The following is a 17,880-nucleotide window of genomic DNA, read 5'->3' as shown; positions in this document are numbered from 1 at the left end:
TAATTCAAACTAAGACAATATTTCTGACAATTACTTATTCATATTTTTTTATACTATGAGAGGACAATATTTTATCACCAATCGTTATATCAAGTAAAGTCATTAAAGAAAAAAGAAGCAAACAGAAGACTAATAGAACACAGCATTTATTTTTCAATGTAATCAGCAGAAACACTCATTCCAGTGCTTTATGAAATTCTGGAAATCAGCTGCTGTCATAACCAGTGACATACATTAATGAAATCATGGCACCACTATTTTCAACCCACATCCATGCAGTAGAAGCACCCTGATTCACCCTCAAACAAATTTAAGATTGTGCTTTTGCCTGACCTTTGTGACATGGCGTTATTACTGTTGCAGAACAATGCAAAACTACATTACAGTACGTGCAACCCAAGAGACTACTAATTTTCATTTGTGTCATTCATTTAAACAGCAGCTTGGGTGGGGGGGGACATTTTTCTGGTGACAACTAAGATCTTTTCATGCAGCAGAATTGATAAAGCAATGGGACAAATGTATACATATTTTTAATAATTATTTGAAAAAACAAATACTATGTCCAGGTCCGATTCCTGCTTGCATCGTTTTTTGTGTATATGTATATACAGGAACTCCGTGACTTACATGATAGTCGACTTTACATAAGTTTTTGCCCGCCAGTGCAAACTTAAAAAAAATCATGGAAACGTATTTTGCATAAATGGAGGTATTGTGAAAATATAATGTGAACCCAATAACACATTTCCATTTATAATGGAAATTGTACTACACTTTCATCGTAATCACATGTTCCCGTTATAAGAATCAATTTTGAATGCCTTTTTGATATTTTTCTAAAGCACGTTTTTGGAGGTCACGGCCGAAAAACAATAAAAACAATTTGTACTTTCCATTTTATTGGGCTTTTCTCTTAGTGCATCCAATTATTAACGGGTAGTAAACTCGATCTTATTACATTTTCAATAATACTGATAACTGCAATTGTGTGGGTTTTTATGCTATGGTATTATGGTGGAATGAGTTCCCCTTCACCGAAACAAATTTTCAGAAACTTCTCTTCATTCCTATTTGTGTATTTCGATGATGAAGGGAAAGCCACCAACGAAAAGTGTAAGTGGTGGTAGTGCCAGGAAACGAAACAAAGTTGATTTAGAAATGAAGATGAAAATTATTAAGAAATAGGAAGCAAGACAAAGTTTATCATCTATTGCAAGGGAATTGGGGTCTTGCTGCTTCAATAGTGAATACTATTTTAAAGGACAGTGTGCTTATAAAAAATTGTGTCAAAGGATTGATGCACCTAAGATCAACAGTGATCACAAAACAGCGTTCAGGTGCTATATTGAAGGTGGAATAGCTGTTAATAATATGGATGGAAAATCAGATTCAGAAGCAAGTGCCCCTGAGTCCAATGGCCATTCAAGCAAAAGCAACAAATATTTATAAAGATATTAAGGATAAGTATGGCGAACCCCAACCCAAGTTCATGGCAAGCAACAGGTGTTTAATAGGTTCAAGTATCGCGCTGGTTTCCACAATGTTAAAGTATGCAGTAAAGTCGCCAGTGCTGATTCTGCAGCTGCAGAGAAATTTTGTGATGCATTGGAAAAAATTATTGATGAAGACGGTTATTCAACGCAGCAAATTTTTAACGTTGACTGTATTGGGAAAAAAATGCCGGATCAAACATACATTGCCAAAAAAGAAAATACAATGCCAGGTTTCAAGGCGTCAAAAGACAGGGCCACACTCTTCCTTGGGGCTAATACAGAGATTAAAACCACTGCTTGTGTACCATTCTAGAAATCCTTGTGCATTTAAGGGCATCAATAAAGCCACCCTACCCATGCATTTCCGATCAAACCAGAGAGCATGGATAACAATATCTCTCTTTGAGGATTGGTTTAAATGCTGCTTCATTCCCGAGGTGAAACATATTGTAAAGACAATGACGTTCTTTTCAAGATTTTGCTTCTATTAGATAATGCTCCTGGATATCCTACACATCTAGATAATTTCAATTCGAACGTGAGAGTCATATTTCTACTGTACACGACTTCATTCGAATTTAAATAAAAGCATACTATTTACGCACAACATTTGCTCAGGCATTGTTGCTCAGGCAGTAGCCGGTGAGAAAAGTTTTAAATTAAAAGACTTTTGGAAATCTTACAATATTTACCACGCCAACTTAAACATTAATAAGGCCTGGGCAGAAATTACTAAAAGTTGTTTAAATGGCACTGGAAGAAAATATGCCCACGGCACGTGAAAGGCTTCGAAGAATTTGAAAAAGACAAATCATATGAAGAGGTTACAAATAAGATTGTAAAGGTTGCAGAGCTACTTCAGTTGGAGGAAAGATGTGGAGGAGTTAATAGAGGAAGAAGAGAAGGAATTATCTAACAAAGAACTTATTGACTTGCAGGCAGCGATAGTGAAAGAGGAAAATGCCGATGAAGCTCAAGGTGAACCAAATGAGGAGCCGAGACGCTCCATCACCAGAGAGATGGCAATGGCATTTTGTGAAATTGCGTCGGTAATCACGAGGTTTGAGATGGATCATGACAGTGAACGATTCTAAAAAGTTAACAGAGGGGTGCTTGCTTGCTACAAAGAAATCTACGATGAAAAGGAAAAAAGCCACCATTCAGTCATCCATTAATATGTTCTTTTGTAACGTTGAGCGGCTGACCCCTTCTAAATCTCCACAGCCCTCAACCTCAGCAGCGTCGTATTTATCAGCTGAAGACGTCGATTCTGGCAACAATGTTCAAGAGGTAAACTTACTGATGTTATGCTTGTCTCCTTTTTTTTTGTAATTTTTCCTGCACATGAGATAAAAAAAAATTTAATAAATACAATAAATAATTCTATTTACATGTTTGTCAAATATTTCTTTTTTGATTCAATCAATTCAGCAAGCACAGTTGCGAGTGCTGCACAATCATGGAGGAAATTCCGACTTACGTGGCGTTCCACGGAACGCAACCCTTACGTAAATCAGGAAGTCCCTGTATACACATGCACCTATTGTTCTTCACCATGTCCATCTGTCCACAAGTAAAAGCATTAATCCTAGTGAACACATTTTTGTGTAATTTTATATTTAATTAAAATCAAAGAAATTTGACAATTCATCAATTAAATATGATTTTAATGCAGTACCATTAGCTTTAGATAACGGTACTGCATTAAATGGCATTTTGTACATATCAATTATGTACAAAATACAATATAAATATAAACTGAAGTATGTTATAGACAAACGTCCTCCGACAGATGGAGGTACAGAGATTGTTCAGTAAGCTGAAGGGGTTGAAAATAACCAGTTTCATTAGTAATGTTCTGTGTCAATATTTTGTAATGGAGCAACGAATGAATATCAAATTTTCTTTAAACTAGGAAAATCTGTAATGGAAATGTATGATATACAGTAATAACTGTTTATGGTGATGAAACGTTAAGTTGTACCAGTATGTTTGAATGCTAAGCAGTTGAAAGGCGGACATGAGGATGTTCAAAATGACCCAAGAAATGAGTGTCCATCAATCTCTCAAAATGAGGACAGAATTGCAAAAGTTCAGGAAATTGTGGCAGGAGATTGTCGTTTGACCCTCAGAATGATGGCTGATTAGTTGGATATGAATAAGGAGGTGATTAGTCTAATTCTGCACAAAGATTTAGGGAAAAGGAAAGTTCTGTGCAAAATTTGTGTTGCACAACCTCATAGATGAGCAGAAGCAAAAAAAGAGTGTCATCATGCAAAGACTTCTTCCAGACTTGGCAAGACAATCCTAATTTCCTCAATTGTATTTGTCACTGGAGACAAGCGTTGGGTGTTTCAGTACAACTTAAAAGTGTCAGAGCATTTAGTGGACTTCAAAATAATTACGAAGGATCAAAATGATGCTGAGCATGTTTTTTTGACAAATGGTGCAATTCACAAGGAAGTGCTTCAAAGGCTATCAAAGTGCATTTCTTGGTCGAAGCTCTGATTTTGAGAAAAAGGCAGCCAGTTCTTGTTCCACAATAATGTCCCCACATGGCATTGTACAGGTCAACCATCCGCCTTACACTTCTGATCTAACACTAATGCACTTCTTCCTCTTTCCCAAGGTGAAAATTGCCCTCAAAGAAAAGACATTTCAGGATATTAAGAACAAAGAAAAATGTAACTGCTGAACTTTCGATTAAAATAAAACCATTTTTGAGCTCCTTCACTTTGCATTCTTTTTATTGCACCAGTCTGGGAATGTTATCACCATACTTCATATGTGTACAACTCAGTACGAGAATTGGCAAAAACAAAAGAATTAAATTACCCTGATTGTGGCATGGTTATTGGCACCAGATGTTCTAGCATTTCTATGTATAAATGTATACTGGGTATATCAAGATTGGTCCAATAACCAAATAACAACCGGCCTGCTGATGGGATATTGCAGCCAGCAACCAAACCAGATTTTACCCCTGTCAACAAAATCAAGAAGGCATAGTTACAGTGGGCTCAGGAACACCAAGCCAAGCCAAGTGGATGACTATAAAAAATGTTGCTTTATTTGATGAATCCTGGTTGTTTTTTTTTTTTCATGTTGTTGGGAGTATCAGAATATGAAAAATGTGGTCCATGGTATTTTGCTTCAATATATACCATATAAAAGTAAATGATCACTGCCTGAGCCAGGAACATAAAAGCTTTTATTTTAAAGACTGAACTTTAGTAATGGCCAAAAATATTAATTCTCCTATTGACATCTGTGACCAGTTGATTTAAAAGGTAGGCATCATGATCCAAAAACCAATTACTACTACACAAGTTTCTAACCTGCAAGTTTATATCCTCCCCTCCCCATAATAAGACTCTGATTTGCTAAGCCTCCACATACATGTACAGCTGATTACCATATTCAGCATATTTCTATATAAAGAGTGGAATTCCTATATAACAAGAAACACGTAATGATGACAACACATACCTTGAGCAAAACTTGAATACAACTCTCAATGTAAGCTTTCCAGCCACAATGCCCCCTGTTGGTCATCAGAGTAGAAATTTCTTCTAAAGTAGCTGGCTCACATTCCTCCAAGTAAGACAAATGACAGTGTGACAGCTGTTCTTCTGATACCTACAAAATGGATTACCAAAGTTTAGATATCTTTATTTTGTTTAATAGCAAAAATTAATCTCAAAGCTTTTCCTCAAAGTTGCGTATTTTTAAAAAAATGTTTACATCCAATATTTTTTGAAAGCACCAGTAGCAAAATATTCCTCCTTTCTCATACTCTATTAACAAAGAAAAGAGATGAGGTTATATGAAATTCTTTTGAATTAGTGCAAAAGTAATGCAGAATACACATGGACTCTGTGGAAAGAAACTAATGAGTTTCTTTTTTTGACAGGAGTAGGGTAGTTAAAGTGGAAAAAAAAAAAGATGAGTCAGTAAGGTTTAAGGTAAAGAATCAGGCTACCATATGAAACCATTCTTGTGGTGTTATAGGATAGCAAATTAAGATCACGGAATTTATAAGATTTTTATGCTTGATTTTTATCTATACATAGTTACTATAATACTAGGTTCCCATCTTATAGGCATGGCAGCTATGCTCACAGTTTTTCTGAGTATTGTTTTTATTATCTGATTCTTATTTTATGCCTTCTAAATTTCAGAGTAATTTGGGGGAAAGGCAAAATGCTATTCCCATCCTTTTCTTTCCTTCCTTCACTTAATTTAGCATTACTCTAGTTTTGTCTAATTTTATAGATGGTTTTATAACTATATATTTGATTTGATTTGTTAGCTGTCAGTTGGGATAGCTGTTTTATTTATTAGTTGTATAGTTTTAGATGCATCAGCAACTTAGACCATATTGCATCATTGTGTGTGTTCACAGGCTACTTTTATATGTTGTATGGGCTGAAAAATCTCACAGTAACTTGGGGGGGGGGGGGGGGGGGCAACCTACTCCCTGAGATCAGCTAACTATACCTATGATTGAAGAGGCCTTTAGAAATTGCTCCAGTCATTGGCTGGATTTGAATAGACCTTCCAAACAAGTTACCAGTGGCGAAACAACTACACCATCACAGAGGACTTTCTATCAGTAAGCTGTTAAATTATATTGCAGTAATAATTCTCACCATCTAAGAACCTACTCCCTGAGATCAGCTAACTATACCTATGATTGAAGAGGCCTTTAGAAATTGCTCCAGTCATTGGCTGGATTTGAATAGACCTTCCAAACAAGTTACCAGTGGCGAAACAACTACACCATCACAGAGGACTTTCTATCAGTAAGCTGTTAAATTATATTGCAGTAATAATTCTCACCATCTAAGAACCTGCCTTAGCTGAAATTGGTAAAACACAATCAGAAACAGATAGCCTTGCCAATTATCATTTGGATATACTGAATAGTGCTAGCCCCTAACAACTTGCCATTTAATGTACAGTAATACCCCAACTTACACGAACTCGGAGTTACATGGTTCTTGATTTTTTTCGTTTGGTGTATATCTAAAATTAGCTTACCAGTGATTTGGAAGTCAAATCATAAAGCTTGGGTGACAGCTTCCGTTTTTGAGGACTGGTTTGGTCACCACTTCATACCAGAAGTCGAACGTTATTGCAAATCTAAACAGATTCCATTTAAAGTGATGCTTCTTATTGACAATGCACCCGGTCACCCTCCTGCCACCTTAATTAATTTCGACCCACGTGTGAAAGTTGTGTTTTTGCCTCCAAACACAACCAGCTTGCCGATGGACCAGGGAGTCATCAAAACATTCAAGGCTTACTACACGAAGTGTTCGTTTGCACGTCTGAATGAAGCTATGAGACAAAATAATGAGATATCTGTTAAAGACTTTTGGAAACAATTCAATGTTTTAGATGCCATAAGAATCATTGAAGAATCTTGGGATGAAATTCACAAAAAAACATTGAATGATGTCTGGAAGTAACTTTGTCCATTTTTTTTCAAAACCTAGACGAAAACAATGCCAGAAACTGATCATGTCGATCATGTGATATGAAGAAGTTGTTAATCTTGCCAGGCAATTAGATTTGAAAGTCAATGGTGATGATGTCAACGAGCTGTTGGATTCACATAGTCAGAAGTTGACAATGAATGAGCTTATAGAGATGCGTGAGCAAAACGTCACTGAACTATCCGACACTTCAGACCCAGCTCCACCAGAAAAACACAACAATTGCAAGCTTGACAGAAGGTCTCAGCTCAATTGAAAATGGCTTAAAAATTTTAGAAAACATAGACTCCAACGAAGAACGCGTTATAGCTACAAAGCAAGGAATAAAAAAATTATTAGCTTGCTACGAAGAAATTCTGCGTGAAAAAAATAAGGCGCTGTGTTGTCAGACCAATTTGTTAGATTTTATGAAGCCATCGACATAACTTTTTTACGTAAAATATTTATTTTTTAATACATATTTTGTATTAATATGTATAAATAACTGCAGTTTTATTAAATATTTTTCTTCTAAACTAGTGTTTGTTAGTCCTTGGTCCCAATTAAGCAAAATTTATATGTATTTTGCATATAATGATGCATTACACGATCATTATATGCAAAGTTGTAACCCGACTTACGCGAATTCGACTTAAGCGATTTTTGTCTGACCCACCTATCGCATAACTTCGGAGTATTACTGTACTGAATATACACTGAGTTGGCTTTGCATTAGCAACACCTATCTAACATCTCATTGGGGCCACCTTTTCCCCATAATACAGCATATACACACATCTTGGGCATGGACTTCACAAGGTGTTATGGAGAATCCTACGGTAGTGCTTCCCATGCATTCGACCATGTTTCTGGTAATGCCCACAGACTGTCAAGTATGTTGCTATAGCATCAAACATCTTTTTTTCAGCAAGTCCCAAAAATGCTCAATTTCATTGAGATCGGGTGAGTTGGGTAACATGGGAGGACAGAAAATTCACTGTCATGTTCCTGACCACCAGTTAGCAACCTGCCAGGACTTCTAGTAGTAGTGGCATGTGATGCAAGAAAGCAAATGTATAAGCTTATGCAGCATCAGCCAAAAAAAAAAAAAAAAAAATCACACCATTCCCTCCAAATGCCTGTCCAGTTCCTCCTTAAATTTATTCAACCTATCAACTTCCACAACGACAGATGGAAGTTTGTTCCAGCAATTAACCACCCGCTGGCTAAAGGCAAATTTCCGTACATCTCTTCTACATCTGTCTTTTCTTAATTTGAATTTATGCCCCCTTAGGTTCGTAATCTGAACAAGTGGAAGGATCCCATTAGAATTCAGCGTGCTCAACCCATTCAAGGCCTTATACACTTCAATCAGATCACCGCGCAGGTGCCTAGTCTCCAGCCACTGCAATTTGCAGAACTTAAGCCTCTCTTGGTAAGAGGATCCCTGCATTCCCCTCACCAATCTTGTTGCCCTTCTCTGTACATGCTCAAGTAAATCTACATCCTTCCTAAAATGAGGCCTCCAGACCTGTACACAGTACTCAAGGCGTGGCCTGACCATTGCCTTATACAGAGGGATAATCACCTCCTTTTCCTTGCTAGCAAAATTCCTATATATCATTGACAAAACCCCATGAACTGCCCTGGCAGCCTGTCTGCATTGCTCAGAAAACTTCATATCTGACTGCACAATTACTCCCAGTCTTTTTCATTTTCTACCACCTTAAGTGTAGTACCACACAGTTGGTACGTTTCTCTGGGGTTACTTCTACCCATATGCAGTACTTTGCATTTGTCAAGGTTAAACTTCAGTTGCCACCTGCCCAAATTATCTAGATCCTGTTGCAGTAGCACACTGCCATTACTGTCATTAACAACCCTGCCAACCTTTGTATCATCTGCAAACTTCGACATTAAGCTTGATATACCTTCATCAATATCATTGATAAATATACAAAACAACAGTGGACCTAACACCGAACCCTGTGGGACTTCACTAATAACATTAGTCCAAGAAGAGCAGCACCCATTGATTACTACCCTCTGTCTTCTCCCACTTAACCATCCTTTTATCCATTGTACCAACTTACCCTTAATACCATTCTGCTCCAATTTGAACAATAGTCTTCCATGTCAAAAGCTTTCCTGAAATCCAAATATATGATATCAAAATTATTTTTTTCATCCAGTTCCTTTGTAACCACATCATAATATCCTATCAAATTTGTCAGACAAGACTTTCCCTTAACAAACCCATGCTGTGTCTGAATTATTGCTGCAGTCTTGTCTAGATGATCCTGCAATGCATTTTTAACCAGTGACTCCATGGTGTGGCATGGTGTGGTGTCTGGATACACTGTCATTATGAAGGGGTGTACTTGGGTCGCAACAATAGAAAGGTAGAATTTGAATAGAGCCATTGATTAATCGTGATCAGAGAGCCTAGGATATGCTACAGAAACAGTCCCCAAACCATAACACCACCACTCTGCAGTGAGCATGAGTAGCCACAACAGCCATTGACTATTATAGCCTATATGAGCTAATATCCAGCACACAGTCCATGTCAGAAAGATCCAGATTCTGATTCTTCCTCATAAACATTTGAAAAAGTGATTGTCAGCTGTCTGAACTACAATCTTATATCAGCCATTCCTGACTTTGTGCCTTCACCAGTGTCACAGACCTTTCCTAATGCAAAGCCAACTCAGTGTATAATGGTAATATATTTTGTCTATATTTATGTATAAAATCTTTTAATAAGTTCTAATAATTTTCTCCTTGGGAGTTGCACTTGATATTCTCTCAAGGTATACATAACTTTCTATTCGGATTTTTAGCTAATTTATTCCTACTTTCCGGCTTAAATAAATGTGCATATCCAAGGCAGATTTAATGTTAAAGTGTTTCTCAATGGTATTCATCTTGTTTGATGCATTACACGATCATTACTATGTTAGTATTAGCAATGGAAAATGCTGCAACAAAGCAAGCTTATTCAGCATCAGCCCAAAAAACAAAACCGGTTGATCTGTCCATTTACTCTAATAATTTGTGTAATGCTTCCTTAAATTTATTCCACTTCCACAAGAATAAACAGGACTTTGCAACAATCGGTTACTCTCTGACTCAAAGCAAATTTCAGTGCATCAATCCTGCAGCCATTCTTTTTTCAATTTAAGCTTATATTCCCTTATGTGTGTTATCTGAGAAAGAGTAAGGATACCATTAGTGTTTAGTTTACTCAATCCATTTAAAGCCTTAAATGAGGTGCATTAAACAGGTTTTTTTTTTTTTTTTTTTTAATGAGGACCTCAAACACAAGAGGTATTAGAACCTATAGTAGTACCATGCATGGGTTGAAGAGATGAAAGAAGATACTTGTTGATATTTTGACTTGAATTTCTTTAGATTGTAATTTTCAGGAAATACACATGAAGGGAGATTGTTTCATAAAATGGAAGTTGACTGGTTGTGGCTCATGTTCTGACTGCTTTGAAAGAGAGAGCAGTAATTATAGAAGCCAATTCAGAAGAATAGTACCCATGAAAGTATCTATAGAAAAGCCATACAGCAGAAACAGAACATCTATGAGGCAGAGAGACTTTGTTAGAGATGAGTCATTAATTAGCCTTACTGCCCTCTTTTGAATGAAATCCAGAAGCCTGAGAGGTTTCGGGGCACTGCCCCAGATGTGTAAACAATATTCCATGGTAGGGCAGACTTGTGATTAGTACAGAGTGAACAACTGTTTGGAAGAAAAGTAATGCTGAGAATGAAAGAGAAAGCCAAGTTTTTTGATGCAGAAAAAGCAATATTTGTAATGTGCTTATGTCAAGAGAGATTAGAAGTAAGGGTAATCCCCAATAGAGATATATGATCATGTCTAGAAATCAGAGTGTCACTGAAGAGAAGCATAGGAACAGAAAAATACTTTTTGTACGATATAAGGCAGGACTTCAATCAACTAAGTTATCTTTTCCCCCATGGAGAATTACCTGGAACAGCATTTAAGGAATTAGTAATGGATATTCGAGAAGTTGAAGCTGTTTGTGCAAGGCAAACAGCTTCAACTGGAAGGTGCAATGCAATATGCTATCATCAGTAAACCTATGGATGGGATTTCTGGTCAATGGAAGAAGGTCCTTAATATACAGGGGGAAAGACTGGGAGAAAGAACTAGACCATCTACCATCACCTGCAGTGAGCAGTCAGAGAGAGAACTGAATACTTAATTACAAAAAACAGTTGGCAAACAGTTAGATGGAAGCTTATTTAGAAGACCTTTAGGCCAAACACGATCAAAAACATTTCAAATGTCAACAGCAACTGCTCGAGTTTCAAACTTTTCCATTAAATTTGTCCACAGATGGATAACTTTAGCCAAAATACCACCAGTGGATCAACACTGACGGAATCCATATGGGTGAACATTGATCAGATGGAAGGTTTCTAGATAGTCTGAGTTGATGGTTCATTGATTTCTCCATTACTTTAGAAAGAGTAGAAGTAAGTGCAATGGGATGATAAGTGGGTGGGAGGGATTTGGCACCCTTTTTAGGAACTGGCTGGATATAGGAGTAAATTTCCATGTAGAAAGGAAAACACCTTTAGAAAAAAGGTGATACAGAATAGGAGTAAGTCAGGGAGCACAAGTGGAGAAATACCATCAGGACCTGGAGCTTTCTTGGCATCGAGATTGTTCAAAATCCTTCAAACATCCTTTTGATAGAAGACCACAGGAAGCATTAAATGGAGTATACTGTGAATGGTAGGAGGGGGTCTAACAAGGTCATCAATGTGCAACTTCAAAGTAAAGTATGATGCTAGCAGGTCAGCTTTATTTTGGGCTGAAGTGGCAAAGTTGTGGCCTGAGACCAGAATGCCTGACCACCACTTGGACAAGAAGCAAGTTTTCTAGTTTATTAACTGCTGTGAGCTTTGGTTTATGCAGAAAATGAACATGGAGATTTGGATACAAGCCAGTTATGATATGCAACATTCTTATGTTGGACATCCTTACCATATTTATTGGAAAATCAAGGTTTAGATAAAGGACAAGATTTTAAGGTGGAGTTTGGAATAAAGGATTTCATACCTACAAGAATAATTTCACTGACATGATCTAAGCAAATGTTGACATTAGAAGATTTAATCCAACCTGGGAAAAGAAATCTCACAGGTCATCCTATTTTACATTCTCGTAATGCCAAACAATACAAGGGTGAAGGCTCCGTTGAAGAAAAAACCATCACCAACTTGTGATCTGAGGTGCCTAGAGGTAACTACCATTAGGGGTAAAGGGAAGGGGTATTGCTTTCGTAAAGGTGACTACGATGGACTGAGACAGTATTTAAATTCTATACAGTGGGATCAACTGATGATGTTACCAACAGCAAATTCAAAATGGGAAGCATTCAAAGAACCTATCTTGCAAGCTACTAGGCTTTACATACCAACTAAGAAATATTGTTCAAGGTTTAGGCCTAAATGGATGTCAGATGAACTAATGAGGCATATGGCAGAGAACAAAAATGCATGGGATACATACAAATTAACACGTGACACAGAAGCCTATGATAGATACAAGTTGATCTGTAACCAAATTACAAAGGAGGATAGGCAGGCGAAGGCAGATTACTAGAGATCCTTGGCAAGGGATGCGAAGAAAAACAGCAAAGAGTTCTTTACTTATGTAAACTCTAGAAGGAAAGGGATGAATCAGATTGGTCCACTTGATATCGATGGGCCAACTGTTGATGACCCTGCTCAGGTAGCTAACAAACTAAATGAATATTTTGCATCGACATTCACACATGAGAAGTTATTCAGCGAGGGAAATGCCAGAGGTGTATTCAACTCTGGCAGTAAGCTAGAGAATCTTGTAATAACTGAGAGTAAAGTGGAGGAGAAATTGTTGAAGATAAACACAAGAAAGGCACCTGGGGTGGATGGGATCTATCCAGTTATATTAAAGGAGGCAGCAAAGGAAGTAAGCAAATCCTTAGCCATAATTATGAGAGCTTCCTTGGATTCAGGGGAGGTACCCATGGACTGGAGATGTGCAAATGTCACCCCAATTCACAAGGGAGGATCAAAGGCTGACACAAGTAATTATAGACCTGTGAGTTTAACTTCTGTTCCCAGAAAATTAATGGAGGCACTGGTTAAAGAAGCTCTGCAGGATCATCTAGACAAGACTTCAGTTATAGCTCACACACAGCATGGTTTTGTTAAGGGGAAGTCTTGCCTGACCAATGTGATTGGATACTATGATGCAGTCACAAAAGAACTGGATGCAGGGAATAACTTTGATATTATATACTTGGATCTTAGAAAGGCTTTTGATACTGTTGCACATGGAAGACTGCTGCACAAATTGGAGCAGTGTGGCACTGGAGGCAAATTGCTGCTATGGATAAAGGGGTGGTTGAGGGGGAGAAGACAGATTTTTGATTTTGGTAGTTGTTGGCACATCGGCTTCTGTGGCCATATTGCACCTCCAAAGGTTTTTGCAGTACTTTGATCCAAGCCCGAGGCGGGAATCGAACCCGCGACCTGTGGGTTGCCAGGCAGGTACTTTACCCACTCGGCTAGCCCGGTCGGCGGAGAAGACAGAGAGTAGTAATCAATGGACACTGCTCATCGTGGACTAATGTTATTAGTGGAGTCCCTCAGGGTTCAGTATTGGGTTCTTTATTGTTTTCTGTATTTATAAATGATATTGATGATGGTATATCAAGCTTAATGTCCAAGTTTGCAGACAATACGAAGGTTGGCAGGGTTGTCAAGGACACTACTGACACTATGCTGCTGCAACAGGATCTGGAAAGGTTGAGCAGATGGGCTGAGAGGTGGCAAATGAAGTTTAACATTGACAAATGTAAAGTACTACATATGGGAAACAGCAACCCCAGAGCAACGTATTAACTCTGTGGTACTACACTGACAGTGGTAGAGAATGAAAGGGACGTGGGGGTGGTTGTGCAGGCAGATATGAAGTTCTCTGAGCAGTGCAGACAGGCTGCAAGATGGGTGGCAAGAGTAGCTCATGGTGTATTGTCAATGATATATAGGAATTTTTCTAGCAGGGATAAGGAGGTGATTATTCCCTTGTATAAGACAATGGTCAGGCCACACCTAGAGTACTGTATACAGGCCTGGAGGCCTCATTTCAAGAAGGATGTAGAGCTGCTGGAACGAGTACAGAGAAGGGCAACAAGATTAGTGAATGGAACAAAGGGGTGCTCTTACGAAGAAAGGCTTAAGGTTTGCAAATTACAGTGTCTGGAGACTAGGCACCAGCGAGGTGATCTGATAGAGGTGTACAAAGGCTTGAATGGTTTGAGCATGCTCAATGCTGATGAGATTCTTCCTCTTGCTCAGAATAATCACCTGAGAGGGCATAAATTCAAATTGAGGAAAGACAGATGTAGGATAGATGTGCGGAAATTTGCCTCTAGCCAGCGGGTGGTTGGTAGGTGGAACAGACTTCCATCCCTTGTCGTGGAAGTTGATAGCCTAAATAAGTTTAAGGCTCAGCTGGACAGGTATTTCGAACGAACAGAGGGGTGAAGTGGAAGTGGTTATTTTTTATTTATTTATTTATTTATTATTATTTTTTTTGGCTGATGCTGCATAAGCTTGCTGTCTTGCATCAGATGCTAATGTAGAATTCTATATTTATTGTTCTATGATTTACTGCTATGTTCCCTTCTTCTACTTTGCATGAGTCAGTATGGGCTATGTATTACATTTTTGCTGCTCTACAGCTTCTATCCAGTATAATTTTATTTGTAAATTTGATATATATAGGACAAAAAAAAACCCACAATTAAGTTTTCTGTATAGATTCAGTGTTTTAAAGACTATTTCAAATAGTAAAGCCATGTTCAGAAAAAATGTGTATCAAAAAATTCTCACTTGAATTTATTCAAACTACCTGTTTCTACAACACCAGATGAAAGTTTGTTCCAACAATCAACTATCTGCTGACTTAAGAAAAACTTCCACAAATTTACCCTACAATCATCCCTCCTCTCATGTGGGTAGTCTGAGCAAGTTGAAGGATTCCATCAGCCCTGTGTTCATAATAATATGCAAACTAGTTAATTACTATGAATCTTTTTTATTTTTCTGTGATCAACAGAAGTGAAAAGTAAATATAGTTATTTACTTATTAATTACTAAGAGTATGACTTAATAAAACTCTGTAGTTATGTTCTCTAAACTTAACTGTTCATTAAGTGACACCAAGTTAAGTGTGCTTGGACTGTAAAGCTAACAGATATTGCATTAAAACTACATTTAATCTATGAATTTCTTTCTTCTAATAATCTGTATGGCAAAATAAATATTACATGTCATATTTCTGTTCGTCCAATTTTAATGAAATTTATAATGGCTCAACAAATATTTTTAAAAGGCTCAGATATGAAATTTTGTGAAAACTCACCCACTGGAGGTCACCCTGTTATGTGTGAACAGATCGAGGGACATATGGATATGAAGACAATAGGGATTTTTAGATATATAGAAACATACTGATATTAGCATTAGTAGAGGCATTTGATGCAAGAAAGCAAGCTTATGCAGCATCAGCCAAAAAAAAAAAAAAAAACCACTTTCACTTCACCCCTCTGTTCATTCAAAATATCTGTCCAGCTGAGCCTTAAACTTATTTAGGCTATCAACTTCCACGACAAGGGATGGAAGCCTGTTCCACCAACCAACCACCCGCTGGCTAAAGGCAAATTTCCGCACGTCTATCCTACATCTGTCTTTCCTCAATTTGAATTTATGCCCTCTCAGGTGATTATTCTGAGCAAGAGGAAGAATCCCATCAGCATTGAGCATGCTCAAACCATTCAAGCCTTTGTACACCTCTATCAGATCACCTCGCTGGTGCCTAGTCTCCAGACACTGTAATTTGCAAAACTTAAGCCTTTCTTCATAAGAGCACCCCTTTGTTCCATTCACTAATCTTGTTGCCCTTCTCTGTACTCGTTCCAGCAGCTCTACATCCTTCTTGGAATGAGGCCTCCAGACCTGTATACAGTACTCTAGGTGTGGCCTGACCATTGCCTTATACAAGGGAATAATCACCTCCTTATCCCTGGTAGAAAAATTCCTATATATCATTGACAATACACCATGAGCTACTCTTGCAGCCCGTCTGCACTGCTCAGAGAACTTCATATTTGCCTGCACAACCACCCCCAGGTCCCTTTCATTCTCTACCACTGTCAGTGTAGTACCAGAGTTGATACGTTGCTCTGGGGTTGCTGTTTCCCATGTGTAGTACTTTACATTTGTCAATGTTAAACTTCATTTGCCAACTCTCAGCCCATCTGCTCAACCTTTCCAGCAGCATAGTGTCAGTAGTGTCCTTGACAACTCTGCCCACCTTTGTATCGTCTGCAAACTTCGACATTAAGCTTGATATACCCTCATCAATATCATTTATGAATACAGAAAACAATAATGGAACCAACACTGAGCCCTGAGGGACTCCACTAATAACATTAGTCCACGACGAGCAGTGTCCATTGATTACCACTCTCTGTCTTCTCCCCCTCAGCCACCCCTTTATCCACAGCAGCAATTTGCCTCCAATGCCACACTGCTCCAATTTGTGCAGCAGTCTTCCATGTGCAACAGTATCAAAAGCCTTTCTAAGATCCAAGTATATAATATCAAAGTTATTTCCTGCATCCAGTTCCTTTGTGACTGCATCATAGTATCCAATCAAATTGGTCAGGCAAGACTTCCCCTTAACAAAACCATGCTGTGTCTGAGCTATAGCTGAAGTCTTGTCTAAATGATCCTGCAGTGCTTCTTTAACTAGTGCCTCCATTAATTTTCCTTGAACAGAAGTTAAACTCACAGGTCTATAATTACTTGTGTCAGCCTTTGATCCTCCTTTGTGAATTGGGGTGACATTTGCACATCTCCAGTCCATGGGTACCTCCCTTGAGTCCAAGGAAGCTCTCAAAATTATGGCTAAGAGTTTGCTTACTTCCTTTGCTGCCTCCTTTAATATAACTGGATAGATCCCATCCACCCCGGGTGCCTTTCTTGTGTTTAGCTTCAACAATTTCTCCTCCACTTTACTCTCAGTTATTACAAGATTCTCTAGCTTACTGCTAGAGTTGAATACACCTCTGGCTTTCCACTCACTAAATAACTCCTCATGTGTGAATGTCGATGCAAAATATTCATTTAGTTTGTTAGCTACCTGAGTAGGATCATCAACAGTTGACCCATCGATATCAAGTGGACCAATCTGATTCATCCCCTTCCTTCTAGAGTTTACATCAGTAAAGAACTCTTTGCTGTTTTCCTTTGCATCCCTTGCCAAAGATTTCTCGTAATCTGCCTTCGCCTGCCTAACCTCCTTTGTAACTTGGTTACAGATCAACTTGTATCTATCATAGGCTTCTGTGTCATGTGTTAATTTGTATGTATCCCATGCATGTTTCTTCTCTGCCATATGCCTCATCAGTTCATCTGACATCCATTTAGGCCTAAACCTTGAACAATATTTCTTAGTTGGTATGTATAGCCTAGTAGCTTCCAAGATAAGTTCTTTGAATGCTTCCCATTTTGCATTTGCTGTTGGTAATTACTAGTTGGTAATTACTAGTTTTACTAGGTAAAAAATAGAATTACTAATTCTATTTTTTCATCAAGTTCTATCTTTACTCAATATTTAAAGAGTAATGAAGAAAAAAATGAGTAATTTAGAATTCCAAATGCAAACCAAAATCCAAATGTAGAATGAATGGGATAATCAGACAATGCTTCAGAAAACAAATTACTAGAGAAACTCAACATAACATCACATCTTTTTTTTTTTTTTTTTTTTGTAGTTGTTGGTACATTGGCTTCTATGGCCATAA

General features: G+C 37.9%; 1 protein-coding gene across 1 annotated transcript in view; it reads right to left on the bottom strand.

Annotated features, from left to right (window-relative positions):
• Positions 1–17,880, bottom strand: part of cv-c (RhoGTPase activating protein) — a 534,147-nt gene that overhangs the window by 14,418 nt on the left and 501,849 nt on the right. The window contains exon 16 of the mRNA XM_090369318.1: positions 4,986–5,135. Within this exon, the coding sequence (XP_090225444.1) occupies positions 4,986–5,135 (150 nt within the window). The remainder of the gene's footprint in view (positions 1–4,985; positions 5,136–17,880) is intronic.

Source organism: Mastigoproctus giganteus, chromosome 3, assembly GCF_048544385.1.
Source record: "Mastigoproctus giganteus isolate SK-2022 chromosome 3, ASM4854438v1, whole genome shotgun sequence".
Taxonomy (NCBI): Eukaryota; Metazoa; Arthropoda; class Arachnida; order Uropygi; family Thelyphonidae; genus Mastigoproctus; species Mastigoproctus giganteus.
Note: the sequence above shows the minus strand (reverse complement) of the source record. Positions and strands in the feature narration are given on the sequence as shown.